General features: G+C 40.2%; 1 protein-coding gene across 2 annotated transcripts; it reads left to right on the top strand.

Annotated features, from left to right (window-relative positions):
• Window positions 1-1,422: 1,422 nt before the first annotated feature.
• Window positions 1,423-17,671, top strand: LOC146288810 (uncharacterized). 2 transcript variants are annotated; one of them, XM_084698671.1, is made up of 5 exons: window positions 1,423-1,505; window positions 1,832-2,137; window positions 2,271-2,510; window positions 2,843-2,932; window positions 17,393-17,671. In XM_084698671.1, exons 1-5 carry the CDS (start codon window positions 1,451-1,453, stop codon window positions 17,527-17,529), a joined length of 828 nt encoding a protein of 275 aa, XP_084554797.1. In that variant the 5' UTR covers window positions 1,423-1,450; the 3' UTR covers window positions 17,530-17,671. The 2 variants fall into 2 exon arrangements, with proteins under 2 accessions (XP_084554797.1, XP_084554798.1); XM_084698672.1 differs by having other exon boundaries at window positions 2,271-2,543.
• The last annotated feature ends 200 nt before the right edge of the window (window positions 17,672-17,871 follow it).

The raw sequence follows: 17,871 nt of genomic DNA, 5'->3' as shown, positions 1-17,871 counted from the left end.
GCCGAACCGAGGGGAAACAAGTATTCCCACCCCAGCTCGATGCCTCTCACCAAGGGCAACTCCAGAGTGGAAGAGAGTCCAGCCCCTCTCAAGGAGACTGGTTCCGGAGCCTATGCTGTGCGTTGAGGCGAGGCCGACTATATTTAGCCGGAAACTCTCTACCTCGCGCACCAGCTCAGGCTCCTTTCCCGCCAGCGAGGTGACATTCCACGTCCCTAAAGCTAGCTTCTGCAGCCGAGGATCGGACCGCCAAGGCCCCCGCCTTCGGCCGCCGCCCGTCTCACACTGCACCCGACCCCCATGACCCCTCCTGCGGATGGTGAGCCCACTGGAAGAGGGTCCCACGTTGTCCCTTCGGGCTGTGCTCGACCGGGCCCCATGGGAAAAGGCCCGGCCACCAGGCGCTCGCCATCGAGCCCCACCCCCGGGCCTGGCTCCAGGGGGGGGCCCTGGTGACCCGCTTCCGGGCAGAGGCAACTGAGAACCATTAATGTTTTTCTTCATGGTTGTTTTTTTGAGCCAGATTTCAGGTGTCTGATGGTGTTGACACAAAAAGTGCCCATTTTGATAATAAAGAGAAAGGTTGGGAGGTTGGATCAAAGCATTGCTCATTAGCTTAGTACTTGTTAGATATGTAGACATACAGTTTAATGTCTGAGCATAAGGTTTTATTTTTTACATTCTGAACCCTGTTTTGTCCCACTTCTCAAGAATCACTGATATATATATAAATATATATATATATATATGATCATGACATTAGAGTGCTAAACCATACTTTGTAATCCCTTCAAAATAAAAAATACAATATTTGTATTCCTTATTTTCATTCTGTGATTGCTAACTGCAGTATGCTGTGACACTGAAAGCGTATTGTGAAATTGCATGTTTCCATTTCCTGTAAGCAGTTAGTGTGTCATCTTAATAAAAATACAGCAACAATATTTTCTGGAATGTGACTAGGTACACCCCTGATGACATGGCTACTCATTCTACAGTAATATTCTAAAAATATCCAAAAGCAGTTGTTCAGTTGTACACAATTATTTCTCGTTAATTTATGACAGACCTTTGGTAGTTTCATGGGGATTTTGTGTAGTGTGGTGATGAACACAACAATGGCAGTCACACAGTCAGAGGACTAAGAAACCTTAAGAATAAGGAACCTTATTCTGACTCTTCCTCTGAAGTAACTCAAATGGAAATTCACAATGCAAAGATACAGATGATTCCTACAGAAGATTGCTATTACTGTTTCAGGAAGGGAGATTCTGGGGTTTTGTCACTTAATGGAGTAGTAAGACCCTGTAGGCGTTTGTCTTCAAGCCTCCCTTAAACAGGAAGAAGAGACGTGTGTGTGTGTGTGTCTGCATGCGTGGGCTGACACGTACACAGAAAGCGTTTGACTGACATACAGCTCTGTGTCCTTTTGGTTGAGTGTGAATTCAGTATGCTGTATATAATTCCTTTACTTCTTATACTCAGATTCACTACATCATTTACAGGTGAGACATGCTGTAGATTTGTATTTAGATTGAAATTGTATTTAATTGTATTTAGTAGGTTTTTCTACCGTATATGGTTGTAGCTTTAATACAATGAGCATATATAGCTTTACTCATTGGTAAAGTCAAAGTATATTGTTTCTTTACAAATATGTCCAATGATGGCATGATCAATAGTATTTCTGGCATATTGGACACCAATTCAACCCATTATCACTCTTGTTGGCCTTCTCATAGTAATTATAATTTTTTAATTTAGTAATTTGGCCGATGCTTTTATCCAAAGCAACATTCAAATGGATTGTGTTTGTTTCGTTTCCCATCAGATGCCGTTATCAAAGCCATGCAAGGCCATCCTGTCTACATACCCTGCCCCTCATCCTTTGCATTTAAAGACTATGTGAAATTTCAATGGAGAACAAATGGGACCTTATTCTGCGTTTATGAAGTGCAAGACAACATCACTACAAAAGGATTTTGTCCATCACGGTTTGACATACTAAGACATCCTGGCAAGTTTTATATTACAGACCCTAAGGTTTCAGATTCTGGTCAATACAACTGCTCAATAACAAGAGTTATACCACCACCATTCTCTGATGAATTTCACATTGTGGATCTTCAAGTTGAAGGTATCAATGAAAAACATTTTACTCTTCTCTCACTATAAAACAGGGACAGATACATAAGCTTGGTCTAGTTAAGAAGACCTCTTCTGAATGCCAGCACTGCGTTCATGATCTTGCTCTGTAACAATTCTTCCAGATCTCGTCCTGACGATGCACAACCAAAATTCGTCTTGTATACTGCTTCTTTGCACTCTGGAGGGCCTCCACACCCAAGATGTCAACTTCACCTGGTCCAGAGAGGGTCAGGGGTCACTGGAACCTTTGTCAGTCAATCACAGTTCCACACTTAGCAGCTCCGTTCTCCTGTGCAAAGCAGAGTGGAGAGAGGGAGACCGCTTCATCTGCAAAGTCAACATCTCCATTAACAGTGTACTGAGTAAGAGTATCACCCTCCCCCACAGTGATATAGGTGGGTGATCATTGATGGTAGCCAACAGTGGAATCATTGATGGTAGCCAACAGTGGAAGTATTTTAACAGAAGACAAAAAAGGACAATATAAGTATTTTAACCCATAGGGAAGCAAAACATCCAGTGGTGTTATATGCACAACATGCAGGCATACATAGTATGCTGCCAAGACATTCCTGTATATCTGTATAAAATAAACATTGATGCATGAATGGGGGGGGGGTAAAGTCAACTATCAACGTAGCTCACATTGAACTGCATAGTTTGTATGTGACATTCTGTTTTTTTCCCCCCAAAGGAACCCAAATGAACAACACAATCATTTTCACTGTGAGCATCTTGGGTGGGCTTGTGGCCATAGCAGCCATCTGCATCTGTGTTTACAAATGTAAGTGTCCCCTTAAGAGGCATTCTGCTGTACCTCATGCTGCTTGATTGCTTATTATATCTAAAAAAAAGAAAAAGGTTGAAAGGAAGGAAGCTATGACTGCAGTGAGGTTAAACGCATGCCAAACTTTGGCCGAAGACAAATTTCCTAATACAGCGAAGCACAGTAATCAGTACATTATGGCCAGTTGGAAAGTTAGGTAGCTAAGTACCAACTCTGAGATATTCATTCCTTTTAGCGGGTTACTGTAAGGTTTTGGCTCAGGTCTGACAGCGTTCTTTTCTAAATGTGTAAGTATTGAAACTGTCCAAATATACTACATCTAGACTATTGCCTGTGTCACATTTAGTTTTTTATTATTTTGTCACAAGTTAATGTACCATACTCAATCATGTATTGGTATTTTAAAAGCCATAAGAGGTTGTCTATTTATAGCTAAATAGATGCTAAATAATTGCAAGAAATTACTTTCAATACCTCCTCTATTTGTAGAATCTTGCCACCTACCTCTAAATTGATCTAGGTTCCTGTTTTAAATGTTATGTTCTAAAATGTAAATAGTGGCTGTGTTGTACCTACCCTTTCCATTTTGAGTTAATATAATGTTGTTTCCCATTTGGGGGAGCGTGTCTTTGTATTTGGGGGGAGGTGAGCAGGTCATCCTATTTGGGGGGAGTTTACTCATATTCGGGGGGGTGTTTTCATTTGGGGGATGTACTCGTATTAGTAGGTGTGTTTGGCACTCCAGGGCCACCGTAAAAAATACCTACCAGCATTTCTCCCTCACCATTTTCCCTCGTACAGAAGGCCTATCTTAAGTAGGGGACAGCGGGGGCGAAATTAACACGGGACGAAAGTAACAAAGCAATTTTCTCAGAGCCCTGACTTCATTTGCTTTCCAAGTTATGACAGTACCTTCAGCATGCAACCATTGATGGAACTGCCAAATTTCACGTGATGTCTTCATTGTTTGCCGCGGTCAGGTGCGGAAATCACTTTTCGAGTGCGCAAAGTAAATTACTGAGGAGGTCCTTTTTTGCTAATTAGGGAAACCTATTGTTATTGTTGGTATTCTTATTATTTTTCTTCTCCTTGCGCCCCAATATCTCAAAGTCCCCAGTCATACATTTTCTAATTTGGCACATTGATTCTACATCCAAGTGGGTACCCCCACACCAAATATGGGCCACATCAGACCCTAGGGGGCGCCACAGGCCACGCCCAAAAGTCAAATTTTCAAAGTGATGGCATTTCCACCCCATTGCTCCAATTCTTCTGAAACTTGGTGTGCATGCCTCATTTTTCATAAGGAACAAAAAAGCCTCAAGGACCCATAAGGTCTGCCATGATGAATTTTCCTGTACAGTGATAATTTTGGAAAACCTTCAAAATTCCTCTTCTCTTGAACCAAAGGTCTAATTGACTTGAAATTTTGAACAGATATGTATCATTGACATATTTAAAAAAGTTATTTAAGGCAATTGAATCAAGTACAAAATGGCTGAAAGGGGTGTATTTATGTAAATGTACACATTGCCTCAATATGTTTGTGTCACTGAATCAAATGTATTTTTGAAGGATGGTTCAAACCTAATACGCTTTAAGGTGACAAGCCTCTGAAGTACCATGCAAAGTTTCCTTGATATGTCAAAATATGACTGAATTACAGCTGTTTGACCTTGGACCAAATCTGACAATGCTCGCCATTGGAGAAACAGCTTTTTTTTGTGCTGTCACACGATTAAAATATTTAATCGCGATTAATCGCATTAATGTCATAGTTAACTCGCGATTAATCACAATTAATCACACATTTGTATCTATACTAAATGGCCCTTGATTTCTTTTTGTCCCATTCTTTTTTCAAATTTGAATGCTCATATCAACATGGAAAAGTGTTTTGGATTGCTTCGTGCAAATATTTTTTTTATTGAAAACAACATTGCAATCGCCTGGCTTTGACGAGGCGGCAGAGAATTCGCATCAGCTGTGTGCTTGGCCATCAAGTGGTATTTCAGACTGGACGTGCTGCGATGATAGCTCAGTTTACAACGACAAAACACACAGATCACTTTGGTCTTGTCAATGGAACCATTTGGCAACTTTTTAAAAGTAAACTTTCCATTCAGAATCTTATGGCATCCATTTCGGCGTCTCGCGCTCGCCATCCACTCAAAACGTAACGTTAGCCTACTACCAGAGAATGTCTAATATCCGTAAACGGGCTCTGCTACTACTCTTTAGCCGGCTCGCAAGCCAAACAAGTGTGTGTGGCGTGCCTGTTGTTTTTTTTCCGGTCTAGCTAGATCTGGTGTGGTGTTATAGTTTTTCTAAAGTCAGTAGTTGTTGCAACAGCATGTGAAAAAAACGACAAAGTTTGCTAGGCCAAAAAGAGAGTTAATCGCGCGTAAAAAAAAATTGACACCGTTAATTTGGGTTTGCGTTAATGCCGTTAATAACGTGTTAAACTGACCGCACTACTTTTTTAATTATCCAGTTATTGAACTTTGTGTATTCCATGCCTGGGAATGGCTCAATCGGCTGAGATGTTGTGCTGGTAAGCAAAGGGTTGTAGGTAGTGCTGTCAAACGATTAAAATATTTAATCGCGATTAATCGCATTAATGTCATAGTTAACTCGCGATTAATCACAATTAATCGCACATTTTTATCTATTCTAAATGTCCCTGAATTCTTTTTGTCCCAATCTTTTTTCAAATTTTAATGCTCTTATCAACATAGAAAAGTGGTTCGGATTACTTTGTGCAAATATTTTTTTTATTGAAAACAACATTGCAATCGCCTGGCTTTGACGAGGGGACAGAGAATTCGCATCAGCTGTGTGCTTGGCCATCAAGTGGTATTTCAGACTGGACGTGCTGCGATGATAGCTCAGTTTACAACGACAAAACACACAGATCACTGGTCTTGTCAATAGAACCATTTGGCAACTTTTTAAAAGCAAATTTTCCATTCAGAATCTTATTGGCATCCATTTCGGCATCTCGCGCTCGTCATCCACTCAAAACGTAACGTTAGCCTACTACCAGAGAATGTCTAATATCCGTAAACGGGCTCTGCTACTACTCTTTAGCCAGCTCGCAAGCCAAACGAGTGTTTGGCGTGCCTGTTGTTTTGTTTCCGGTCTAGCTAGATCCGGTTTGGTGTTGTAGTTTTTCTAACGTCGGTAGTTGTTGCAACAGCATGTGAAAAAAACTACAAAGTTTGCTAGGCCAAAAAGAGCGTTAATCGCGCGATAAAATAATTGACGCCGTTAATTTGGGTTTGCGTTAACGCCGTTAATAACGCGTTAAACTGACAGCACTTGTTGTAGGTCAAAAACCAGTCAGAGGCATAGTTTTTAATTTTTTATTCTGACAAAACGGTTTCTAGTCTTCCCATCAATCCTCCAGTTGTACAACATAGCAATGCGTGTTTATTTGAGCCCATCACAACACTCCAATCATCTGTTTAGCGAGACCGTGTGAACCACTGCAAAACAAGCCAGGTTCGCCACAGTAGCTAGCTACTTGTAATAATAATAATAATACATTTATTTATTTAGCTTTTCAAGATACTCAAAGTCACTTTACATGGTTAAAATAAACATAGTAGTCTACGCATGGTAGAGATAACACTAATGGTTATCTCTAATGAAGAAAATTGATTGTTCAGGTGGATCCCTTGTCTGTTGCACAAATTCATTTCAGTAACCTAAGCCAGGAGACATCCCCACTGATGCTAGGCATGATTTGAAATTCCCTTCAATGACAAGTTATGGCACTCCAAAACCTTTTAAAAAAACTATAAGTATGTTATTCTTTACAGCAGCAACCCAGTCATTCCGTTGTCCCATTTTCATAGGAAATGTACAAGCAGTTTCAACTTTGGCTGAATCTAACAACGCTTACCACAGGAGAAACAGCTTACTTTTTCATGCAATAACTGAACGTGATAATTTTCAACACTTAGAATAGCTCACTGGGCTGGGACAACTATACTATACTTTGCGACGTGCAAAGTATAGTATAGTCGTTTAGCCCATCTTAAATTTGAATATATGTTTAGTTAAACAGGATGACATCATTCTGAAGTACCATGCACAATTTCACCTTGATATGTCAAAAGATAATTGAATTACAGCTGTTTAAACGGGCCGAATCAAACAATCTGTGCTACAGGAGAAACAGCTTCCTTTTTTTGTACAGTAACTGACCACATATTGTCATACTTGAGGGTAGCTCAATGGGTTGAAACGGTGACCCTCAAAGTGCAAGGTCACAGGTTCATATTCAGGCACAGTCTTTTGGCCTGTCATTATTTTGATTATTTGTTTAGTTAAACAGGCAGACATCCTTCTGAAATACCATGTGCAATTTCACCTTGAAATGTCAACCGTTTCTTAACCTTTGTCCCAAAGCTGACCAAAAACGAATACTCATATCACGCAGTCAGAACACAGCTAGATAATCAGCGTCAGCACCCTGGGGTACCCAGCATGCAGTGTGGCATGTCAAAAAACGCAAAGACTTGTGGAAAATAGTTTGGTTACAAAAGCCGTGCGAGGGATTTCAGTTGTTGTGTTCGTTCAGTTAGATGTTTGTAATGTTATTGTTGGTTAGTTAATATAATCTTGTTGGTCACCCTGATTGTGTATGTTGTGTAGTTTATTCGGACCAGAGAGTCGGCTACTTTCCCGTCACAGGCTGTTCTCGGAAGTAGCTAAATATGAGCGCTGCCCTTGCCCAGTTGCCCACATGACTATTGTTAGTTGTGCATTGACTGAGAGTCTGGAAAGAGATCAACGAGAAAAGAGTTTAATATCCTATATAAAGTTAATACTCAGCCCTTACTAATTATAAAATCTCAGCAGTTGGTGTGTAGCAGAGAGGCTAGAGACACTGACTTGTTACCTTGTGCTTAGAGTTCAAATCCCCTTTCAGCCTATTGTTGTTGGCCAAACATGACGTTGTTTTGCTCTCTTGTTGTCCACGTCTCGACACTAAACGGTGTACATGTTTATAATATTTTGCCATTTTGCAGAAGAACCCGCATCGCTGCTTGCAGCTATATTTACAAATTGTGTTTCCCGTTTCATGTGTTACAGTCACAGATCAATCTACTGGTTATTTAGTGCTGTAACACATTCTGAAGGTTGCTTTGTCAGAGTTTTTCAGTATAAAAGTAAATCTGGTTTAAATGTCAGGAGTTCCTGTCCCACTGCTTATGCAATAGTATGTGGTGATTTTCTGTTTGTGGAAAGCATTTATTAAAATATGTTTACGTCATATTATATCAACAGAATATGCCAAGAGTGAGGGTCAGAAAGACAGACAGAGGTCTGATTCAGTAAAAAATGAAAATAAATATTTGATGAAACTGAAATTCATTGTGTTTTTACAAAAACAAATGGACAAAATATGTTTTGCAGTTACTTATTAACAAGGTCTTAGTCGGGTATATTTAATAAAAACCAGAGTAACACAAAAAATCTAGCTTGTATCGTTGTGTTATTTTTGACCCACCCCTGTGTTATTTTTGTCCCAACTGATGGGGTCAAAAGTAACAATGTGCAACTTGTGTTCAAAATGAAATTATACTGAAGTTGTTCGACATTTATACAAAATACCACCTGGTATTGATAGACCACACTTAAAAGTTATGGACCCAAGTAAAAATATATCTATGTCTAAAACATTGTCTTTTAAAATTAAGTTTTTCTGAGTTATTGTACTTTCGCCCCCGCTCTCCCCTAAGTCAACACCACCTTACGGTACAAACTCGACTAAGATTTAATACATTTCTAAACTAGAGAGGGTACAATTTCTGGGGAAATGGTAGGGTGTGCTTGCTTGCGTCGGTTGCAGGTGGGTTCGTTTTACCTTCTAGTGATATTTTCAAGCATTTAACCTACTCATATTGCATATTTCATTAAGAACACCCTTTGAAACAACCAAACCCCCTTTGAAACAAGCTACTGTAACAACGTTGTCACTGGCTGTATTTCCGATGGAATTGCGATTCAAACAGTACCATCTGCAAACTGAAAATAAGTCCCCTAAAACGTAAATAAGTTTGATATTAATTTAGGGGGACATGGCTAATTCAAAAGCAGTTTTCTAGATGCAAGCTAGCTGCTGTTGCTAGCCACACTTCACTGATTGTTTGAAAGCGCCGGAAATGAGAACTTTTCTTTTGGCATAATAAAGAGCTGCCAACTCTCACGGTTTCGCCATGAGACACACGCATTTCAACCATTTCTCACGGTCCGTGTATTTTGCGGCCAACGGATTTTTGTTTTGAAATGAGAACCAAGACTACCATTTAGAAGTAGGAAAACAAAAAAAGGAAAGCGACCCATTATCTGATTTTCTTTGATGTGCTCAAACTTGGAAATCGGGAATTAAAATAGTGTGTGGAAATCTTCTTTCTCAATTTTCCATAGGTTTTTGTGTTGTGACCCAGAAGTTGCTCCCACGAGCTTGACAGTCACTCTGGTCCACATATCAGGATGTCAGTAGAGGGTGCGCTGACATTTGCATGGAAGCAAATCAGTGACATGTGTTGAATTTAAAAGGCATTGAATACTTAATATTGCAATTTAAACAACACCGAATTCACATATGAATATATATTTCAATGTAAAAAAATCAGACCCAAAAATTCAAGGCTGGGAAATTCAGGTTACTCAAATTCGAGCCCTCTCAAAAAAATTACGCAAAAAGATTTCGAGCCTATAAAAATTTGAGCCTAAAAATGTCGAGCTTAAAAGATTTGCGCCTTATGGAAAAATAGGGTAATCAATAGGAAATCGTTGTTTAAGTATGATTGGTATGAAAAGGGCATTGTTAACTTACGTTAACCACTTGGCGGAAGTGACGGGCGCAAATCTGCTCGCGACAGCCGCGAAACCTGTCAAAATGAACGCGCTTCTCCACCCCAAGTGGAAAAATCTGCCGAAAGTGCTCCTCTTCTTCCGCTACTTAGCCAAGATGGCATCCGTTTAGGGCGAGTAGTGTCCATTGTTGTACACCGTTTTTTTTGTACCGTTTGCAGTGCGCCATCCAGGTACTTTCAGTGCACTGAATTCTGCTGTTTTTGAGAGTGTAAGCGCCCTAAGCACTGAAAGTCAGTGCTCGAAGTCCTCAAAGTGCACAAGTGCGCGGTAGTAGACACAACTTATGACTCTGAGGCTAACGCCAAAACAAGACGCGGTCTCACTCAAATTCAAAGTTTTTCACAAATCCCAAAAATATTTTGACCCGCTGGCTGTCTTCGCATTCGCCATATCTTGAAAACACTGCTCTCCCTTTTGATGTAGAATTGACCCTGGTACGAAATTAAGAAAATACTCATCAGACGCTGATCGACAACAGCTGCCGCAATCGTCCATGGAGGCTGTCGGGGCTCTCACGTAGCAAACAAATCAAAGTTTTTACAGCAACCTACATTAAAATCTCACCACCTGGTTTTCTTCACAATTGTCATATCATCATAACGTTTCCCTCTTTCCGTTTTTTTGTGTAAAATTGAACTATAAAATAGCAAAAATACTACTATGAGACGCTTTCTAGCATAGCTTCCGCCTAAAGACTAGGCGGTCTCACGGGCAACCCGCACTCGCTCAAATTACAAAGACTTTCACAACCTAAATCAAAAATCCGAAATGGCAGTTCGACTCGAAATTGGTTTCTCAACAAAATCCAATGGTTGGAAAAAAAATTTGGGTGGTATTTTTCACTCATAATCCAAGCTCCAACTTGCGTGCTAGAACGTCTCTATCGTATCCAGGCATCATTGCTAACGTGTTGCTTTTTTCTCTCAGGTCATCGACAACACAGCTGACAGGTTAGGCTCTCCCTGTCAATACACACACTAGAAAGAGTTTTGGCTTGCTAATGTTGTTGTTAATGTTGCTAATGCTCTGACATTCTGATTCCGCTTCGGATGCCATCAAGCGGGAGCGCTGATCGTATCAGTCCTGCACTAACCAATCAGCATTCATTAGCAGAATGCTAGCGTGTTATGGGCAACAACGACTCACCCTGTAAGAAATCAAAAGGACATAAGTACACGTTCATTCAACTTTCGACCTATAATCCATGTTGAACATGCAAAAACTACAATCAAATCTGAGATTTCTTAACGACAATGAGGCAAAAGAGACAAATTTAGCCGTTTAGCTCCATAGACTCCCATTCAACATGCACTTGCTCGCGATCACTCCCAGTGGAACTCTGGTGGAACTGCAGCCAAATTCAGTACAATGGGGCTTAATAGGGAGTGGCAAGGCTCTCCTTAAACAAGCTCTGGTGGTATTCACCTTATTCCGCCCCGCCCACTTTTTTTCATATTTTTGCTCTTCCGTTGTATTTGCACTACCGCTTTACCGGGGATAGCATTCAATTCAATGGAGATCTGCCGAGAAGTCCCGCTGCTAAAATAATAAATAATTAGGTGGATTTGTGCAAGATGTGCTATGTTCGTGTGCTACAACAAGTCAGCAATACACCCTTTCACTGGATGGCTTGAAACCGACTTTTAAGTGTTTATATAATTCGTTTGCCGGTCAGATTGCTGCCCTGTGCTCTGCTGTGCTGCGATAAGCAGGCATTACATTAGCCACAAACATAAGATGTTCTAAGGATTTCACTGCAGGCCATTCGCATTTGGTATACTTTGTTTGAAAGCTTAGGTCCCCTAGAATCCATTTGTGTGATTAATTTTACAGTCCGTACATGTATTTGAGATTTCGCTTGAGAATTTTCTTGTTTATCTACTTTAGGCTCTAGTTTTTACATCAGGTCTCTGCTATTAGCCATAAACTGCAAATGTATGAGTGACAAATTGTAATAATAAATAGTAACAACTTTCATCGAGCGTCTTTGATACAAGCTTTATGCAACGTGTTAAAACGTACACGATGTTGTGCACTAGTAATCTTTCCGCCAATCTTTTGGCAATTAGAAAGACGCATCTCAATTTGATTGCTGCATTGTTTCAAAAGCTTTACATTACATTTAGATTTGCATTGCAGCAGGACAGCCATGCATACATTTGGTTATAATCTTGTATCTAAATTGAGAACACTAAAATATACTAAAATATAGCTAGTTTACTAAAATATAGCTAGTTTATCTCTTATTACACACTTTAGTGATACAAGCAGACAAGAGTTTTTTTTTTCAGCACCTTTAGCCAGGGACGCAGATCCTCAACTTTGGTTGTAGGTCAGTCCAAAGTAAATATCGGCCCACACCACTTGGACCTCTTCTTTCCATGGTCAAAACAATGATAATACAGGGTTTGCCGTATCGGCTTTGCCGTATCGACCTCGCTATCTCTCGGTCGATACGTTCCAGCCTCAGTTTGATATTTTCCGGCATGACCTCACTATCGGTTAGTAAGTAGTTAATAATTATTAGTAGTGGTGTTAGGAGTCACACAAGAGAACAATTTACTCTTGAAACAAAATGTGTCCAAAACCGACTATTTAATTATGAAATGCACCAGAGGCCTGTTCCATAAAGCGAGTTTACCGAATAAGCCAGACTAATGTCTGTTAGTCGGACTCATTTCTAGTTCATTCGGTTCCATAAAGCTAGCTCAACGTAGTTCAAAATCGGTTACTATGGCAACTTACGGTGCGTTCACACTGCAGCGACGCAAATCGCTTGCCATCGCTCGCCTTCCCAAAGTTCACCACGCTCGGGGGCGTTTCAAACAGATTCATGTAGAATGTAGTTCTCTAAAGTCACTGTTGTAGTTGTAATGGCCAAGTGTGCAGACTTGGGTTTACGTAGTGCTACTCGCAACATCGATCAAAATACAACTTGTATACAAAATACAAAACTGTTTAATAGACATACACGTTCACATGTGTAAAAACGTTTTATTACATTACTCAGTCTCTGCTAATCTGTCGATATGATAGGGAGTTCCAGCCGGGCTAGCTAGTTACTACAGAACAAAGTTACGTAATGTCACTAAACTGAATTAGAAAGTACAAGCACTAACAACTTTGGCAACCTTGCGCCATGCTTTGTTTTTTTTAAATTAACATCTCTGTACCGTACAGGACTGGGTAAGCAGCCACACAAACGATTAGTTTCTCCTCCACCTTGAAACCTAGAAATGTTTACCATGGTTGCCACGTTAAGAGAAACAAGAAAACACTCCGATTGGCCATCGCTAGCGAAAATCGCTCCTCATTTGCATAAAGTTGAGAAAATCTCAACTCTGTCGCGTCGCTACCCACAATGCACCACGCAAGCGATTCGCCTGGCTCCATAGAAAATGAATGGAAAACATGTTGTCGCTCGCATTGCGTCGCTGCAGTGTGAACGCACCGTTAGGCTGCGAAACTAGTCTGGTCAGGGTCAGACTAACTGTCGGGCTTAGCGTGACTTGGTGCTTAACCAGACGTTCCTGTAACACTGACCCAACGGGAAAATGATGTTTTACCACGTATATTCTCATTTTCTTATTCTCATCAATTCAATATGTTCAACATTGATAGAAATCAACTTAGTTAGCCTACAACATTTAGCCTAATGCATTAAACAATGATGAACAATGCTTTGATAGGCTACACACCATAGCCGTTAATGTATGGATGTTAGTTTGTGATTTCAAATGTTTAGGCATCAGGCATAGGCCTATTTCTCAATCTAAATTATCCAAGTATAATTATCATGGCAATATAATTGTTAATCGTACCCTACAATTGCAAAACAAACCTAAATCCGCCCTCCATTTCCCCGACACAAAAACCATGTTAAAAAGTTTGGCTGCTGGATGTATTGATTAATAGTAGGCTATTTATTTTAAAGGGGCAATTGACTGTTTTTTGGGGGTATTTCACACTGTTCCTTAAGGTCTCCAAATAGGGTATGTAACATTGGTTGGGTTGAAAATGGCCCGGGTGCTGTTCTATGCCCACTGACAGATCCTTTGAAATGTTCCTGGGAAAAAACACTAACTTTTCTCCTTTTATGGTATGCTCATTAATATTTAGATAAGCTGCGCGCTGATTGGTTGGTTTTCAACAAGTGAAGCTGGGGAGCAAAAACGCAACACGGCGAACAGCAGTACTCGCTGAAACACCGAAGTTGGAGACTTGAAATAAAAACGTGCAAATAAATCTATTGTGTCTACACAACACTGTTTTCAACAGATTGACTATATATCATTTGAAATGATAACATTACTTGTTTCCACTTCTGTTGTTGAAGCAAACTGGATTGACTTGGGTGGGTAGAACGTCAGGCTACAGCTTAGCAACCAAACCATATCCTGATTCTACTCGGCTTCAGTTAGCTAGCTAGCTCTAAATAACTTGCTGAAAAATAACATGACCAAGATCTGGACAAACATGCATCTTGAATTGTAGATTTACATTACAAAGGTTATTTATTTGAATGAAACACAGTCAGGAACATGAATCAACGTTAGCCCCATTGCCAATAAACTAGGCTAAATGATCACACATTCTACCTATGCAAGAGCATTAGCAAGCTAAACTTGTTTACATGCCTACAGTCTAGGTGTTACTAGTAACAGTTACTAGCAATGCTACCGTATCCTGTATCAAGCACCTGCCTTTCTCCTGTTCTTTCAAATAGATTATCTAGACAGGCGTTAGCAATAAGCCAGACTGCTGTTCGTTTTCTGGCTATTTTTTGGAAGCTTCCCTTCTAATGCCGACTACAGCTAGTCTAGTTAGAGTCATTTGATGTGTGTAGAAACTTATTTAGCATTCTACCTGGTATGCTATATTATACAGGAAACGTTAGTATTGCTAATAACTGTTAGCACAACATCATACTGTCCTTATAGGCGGTTGCAATGAGCATACGGTCGGAACAGCACCTCTTTCCAGGTTCAGCTTCCTAGCAAATCCTGCTTGCAATTGTCCAAGGCTGTCAAAACTGTCTTGGGTGAAATGTTCAGAGCAAATGAATGATTGAGTGTCGAACTTCGCCGGGATCTTCTCATAAGACAACAGCAGCCATGCCTGTTGAATGTTTGGCTCCTTGGGAAGACTGTGAGTGTTAGCCTTCCCTGTAGGCTACAGCCTGGAACACAGCATTTACGACCGTGGTCCATTTTCAATATCCTTGTTATAATTCAAAACGTTCTTCTTTGTAATTCCTTAAAGGTAGCTTACACAGAGCAGCGCGCAGCTAAACTAGTATCGGAGATAGACGCTACCTCGGGCTGGTCTGGATGTAAATTCTGGGGCGTGACAAAGATACAGACCAGAGCCAATAAGAGGGCGATCACCGGTCCTACGTAGGACCGGTAGCTTTGTTGAAAAGCTAGCGTTTTACAGCCAAATTTTTTCTTTTTGAGATTTGAATAGGAAAGAGGTGTCAATGGACTTTGATATTCACGATATGTTCATTTTACCCACCGAACTTTCGTTATTCAACTATGACAAGGTAAAATCGGTTTTGCAGTCAATTGCCCCTTTAAACAATGTCAAAAAGCCAATTTAGACTAGTTTAGAGGGTGTTTTTTAATCAACTAAGTAAAGGTCTTAAAAGGTCCTCCTATGTAGCCTATCGTTCACAACGTTAATCATGGCGTGTCATTTTATTTGATGAAGCGGTGGATATGGAAGCTGTCATAGTACACGATTTAAAGGGAACGTTCTTTCTGGAAGATGTCACATGGCCGTGTGCATTGCTTTTGCCAAGGTGGATTCTACGACTCATGTTTTACCTCTCGGGCTGCTTAAGAATAGGGTGCACGCGCAATTAGCTTGACTACTTAAATCTGACTTGAATTAGTAGGACTGCGTGAGCTGAAATTGGTCTTTATGGAACCGCTTTAGCCCCGCTTGACAAATTAAACTTATTCAAGTCTGGTTTAGGACTTAAAGTTTAACTTTTTGAGCGGCCTTTATGGAACAGGCCCCTGGAGCATATTCAGTGCAAACAGCTGCTGTCAGCAAACAAAGATTCCAACAAACAACAGACAGCTGTTCAATGTCGGTTCTGTCACAGGACGAGTCTATTGCTAGTGAGAATACTTCTCAAGGGCGGATTTACCCATTAGACAAAGTAGGTAACCGCCTGGGGCTCCCAGCTGCCAGGGGGCCCCTTGAAAGACTCCATAAAAATACTGCAGTATATGATCAATAATAACTATAATTATTATAAACTATACACACTACTGAACTAATGAACAAAAGAACCGAACAAGTCACGGCCACAGCCGTGCCCCCCTGGTTTCAGTTTTTGCCCTGACCTTGTGTTTCCCTATCGACTCAAGAACCGGGCACTCTGCAAAGTTAATATTTCGCAGGTGTCCATTTCATAATCCAACAGAGTGTAGTAAACTAATGCGATTAACAAAGGCCTTCGCAAAGGCATTCGCAATTAAATTAAATTAAGCATAGTAAGGGAAATTCAGATTTGTTCTTTATAAGCAAATTCGCTTTTACAACCGATAATCATCTGCTTTCAAAGGGGCTGGCTGGCGAACAGAACAACCATATAAAGTGGATATACTTTCAGTAAAGATCAGTGATTTTTGTTACATGAATGTATTATGTGTTTACTAATGTCAAATCTGCAAGTACAAGGCAAATGTACAAGCACTGTTTGGTGAATTAGGCCTACAATTATGACAACTAGCTCAACCATTGTACATCTAATGACTTCTGTTATGGACTAAATGTTTAGATGTTTGCAGTGGTAAAACAATTTAACAGAGAACCAATATAATGCATGTTGATCAACTTAACATAACAGCAGACAAATGAAGGCTACATAATCATTTGCATGAATGTAGGCTACCACATTGGCAATTTTACTAGAATACATGTGGAGGTTGAACAAGTACTTCAGAGCAGTGGCGGTTCTTCGCCCAGGGCAAGTCTATCACTTGCACCCCCTACCCCCCCCCCCCCCCCGCGCAGATTTCTTTTTTTTATATGCTTGTGCACCCCCCACGTGACATGAAAAAATGCCACCCCGGGCGGCTGCCCGATCTGCCCCTGCCTAAAACCGCCCCTGCTTCAGAGGTTACAGAGAATTTCAATTGTGATCTAAGAAACCAGTGAAAAACTGTCATTACCAGCTGCATTACAGGCACTGGAAAAAAAATCTGTCATTTGTGAGTTTTGTTTACTATCCTAATTATCAACAATAAATATAAAAAGAAGTACAGTGAACACATTATTATAATTCTGGTACGTCTTTGCAGGCGACTTGAAATCATGTCGCAGATGACTAAACTTGTAGAAGCTGTTCTGGCAGGTTGTGGTGGTGAAACATTGTACGAAGACATTTTCAGTTTACTTTTCCTTTCATTTGTAACCAGTTTTTTGGTTGCTTTGTGCACAGATTAATTATTTAGTCCACACTACTAACTCAGTAATGATTTCTCAGATGAAATGTAGTGTAAATCTGTTGGAAAAACTGATGGATTGACTTCTTTTGGTGATTTTCAGGTAATCAGAAATGCACCAAGGGTGATTCCATCTCATACAACAACCAGGTGTACGAGAATTTCAGTTTCAGCACGTTTACCCACTTCAGACAGTCCACCAAACTGGAAAGCGTGGATCAAAGTATTTATGAGAACTAAAGAATGTGACTCTACATCCTTACTAATTTTGTTATTGTGGTCAAGTCACAGGTCAGGTGAGGTTGTTGTGTTTTTCTTCTGGAGTCATGCCATGTTTTTGGTTGTGGTAACAATATGAATAAAAACAAAGTATGTAAGGTCATACCGCAATGTGATCTGTTACTGTCTCCAACATTAATATGATGAGGTTATCTCACTTTTCCATGTGTGACTGTTTGTTTCAAGATAACCTCTGTTTTTATATATTTAGATATAATTTGTTTGTAAATCATGTGTATGCCTTCGTAAATAGATGAAAATAATCTAACGCTGTCTTGTGAGTATATACATTACAAAATGATG

This window comes from Hypomesus nipponensis, chromosome 5, assembly GCF_054491055.1.
Source record: "Hypomesus nipponensis isolate SF chromosome 5, ASM5449105v1, whole genome shotgun sequence".
Classification (NCBI taxonomy): domain Eukaryota; kingdom Metazoa; phylum Chordata; class Actinopteri; order Osmeriformes; family Osmeridae; genus Hypomesus; species Hypomesus nipponensis.
This window is presented reverse-complemented; position numbering and strand designations above follow the sequence as displayed.

Coding starts and splice junctions, on each gene's coding strand:
- LOC146288810 (XM_084698672.1), top strand. CDS start 1,451: ATGCTGTATATAATTCCTTTACTTCTTATACTCAGATTCACTACATCA. Junction 1,506..1,831: donor ATTCACTACATCATTTACAG/GTGAGACATGCT, acceptor GTTTCCCATCAG/ATGCCGTTATCAAAGCCATG. Junction 2,138..2,270: donor TGTGGATCTTCAAGTTGAAG/GTATCAATGAAA, acceptor CAATTCTTCCAG/ATCTCGTCCTGACGATGCAC.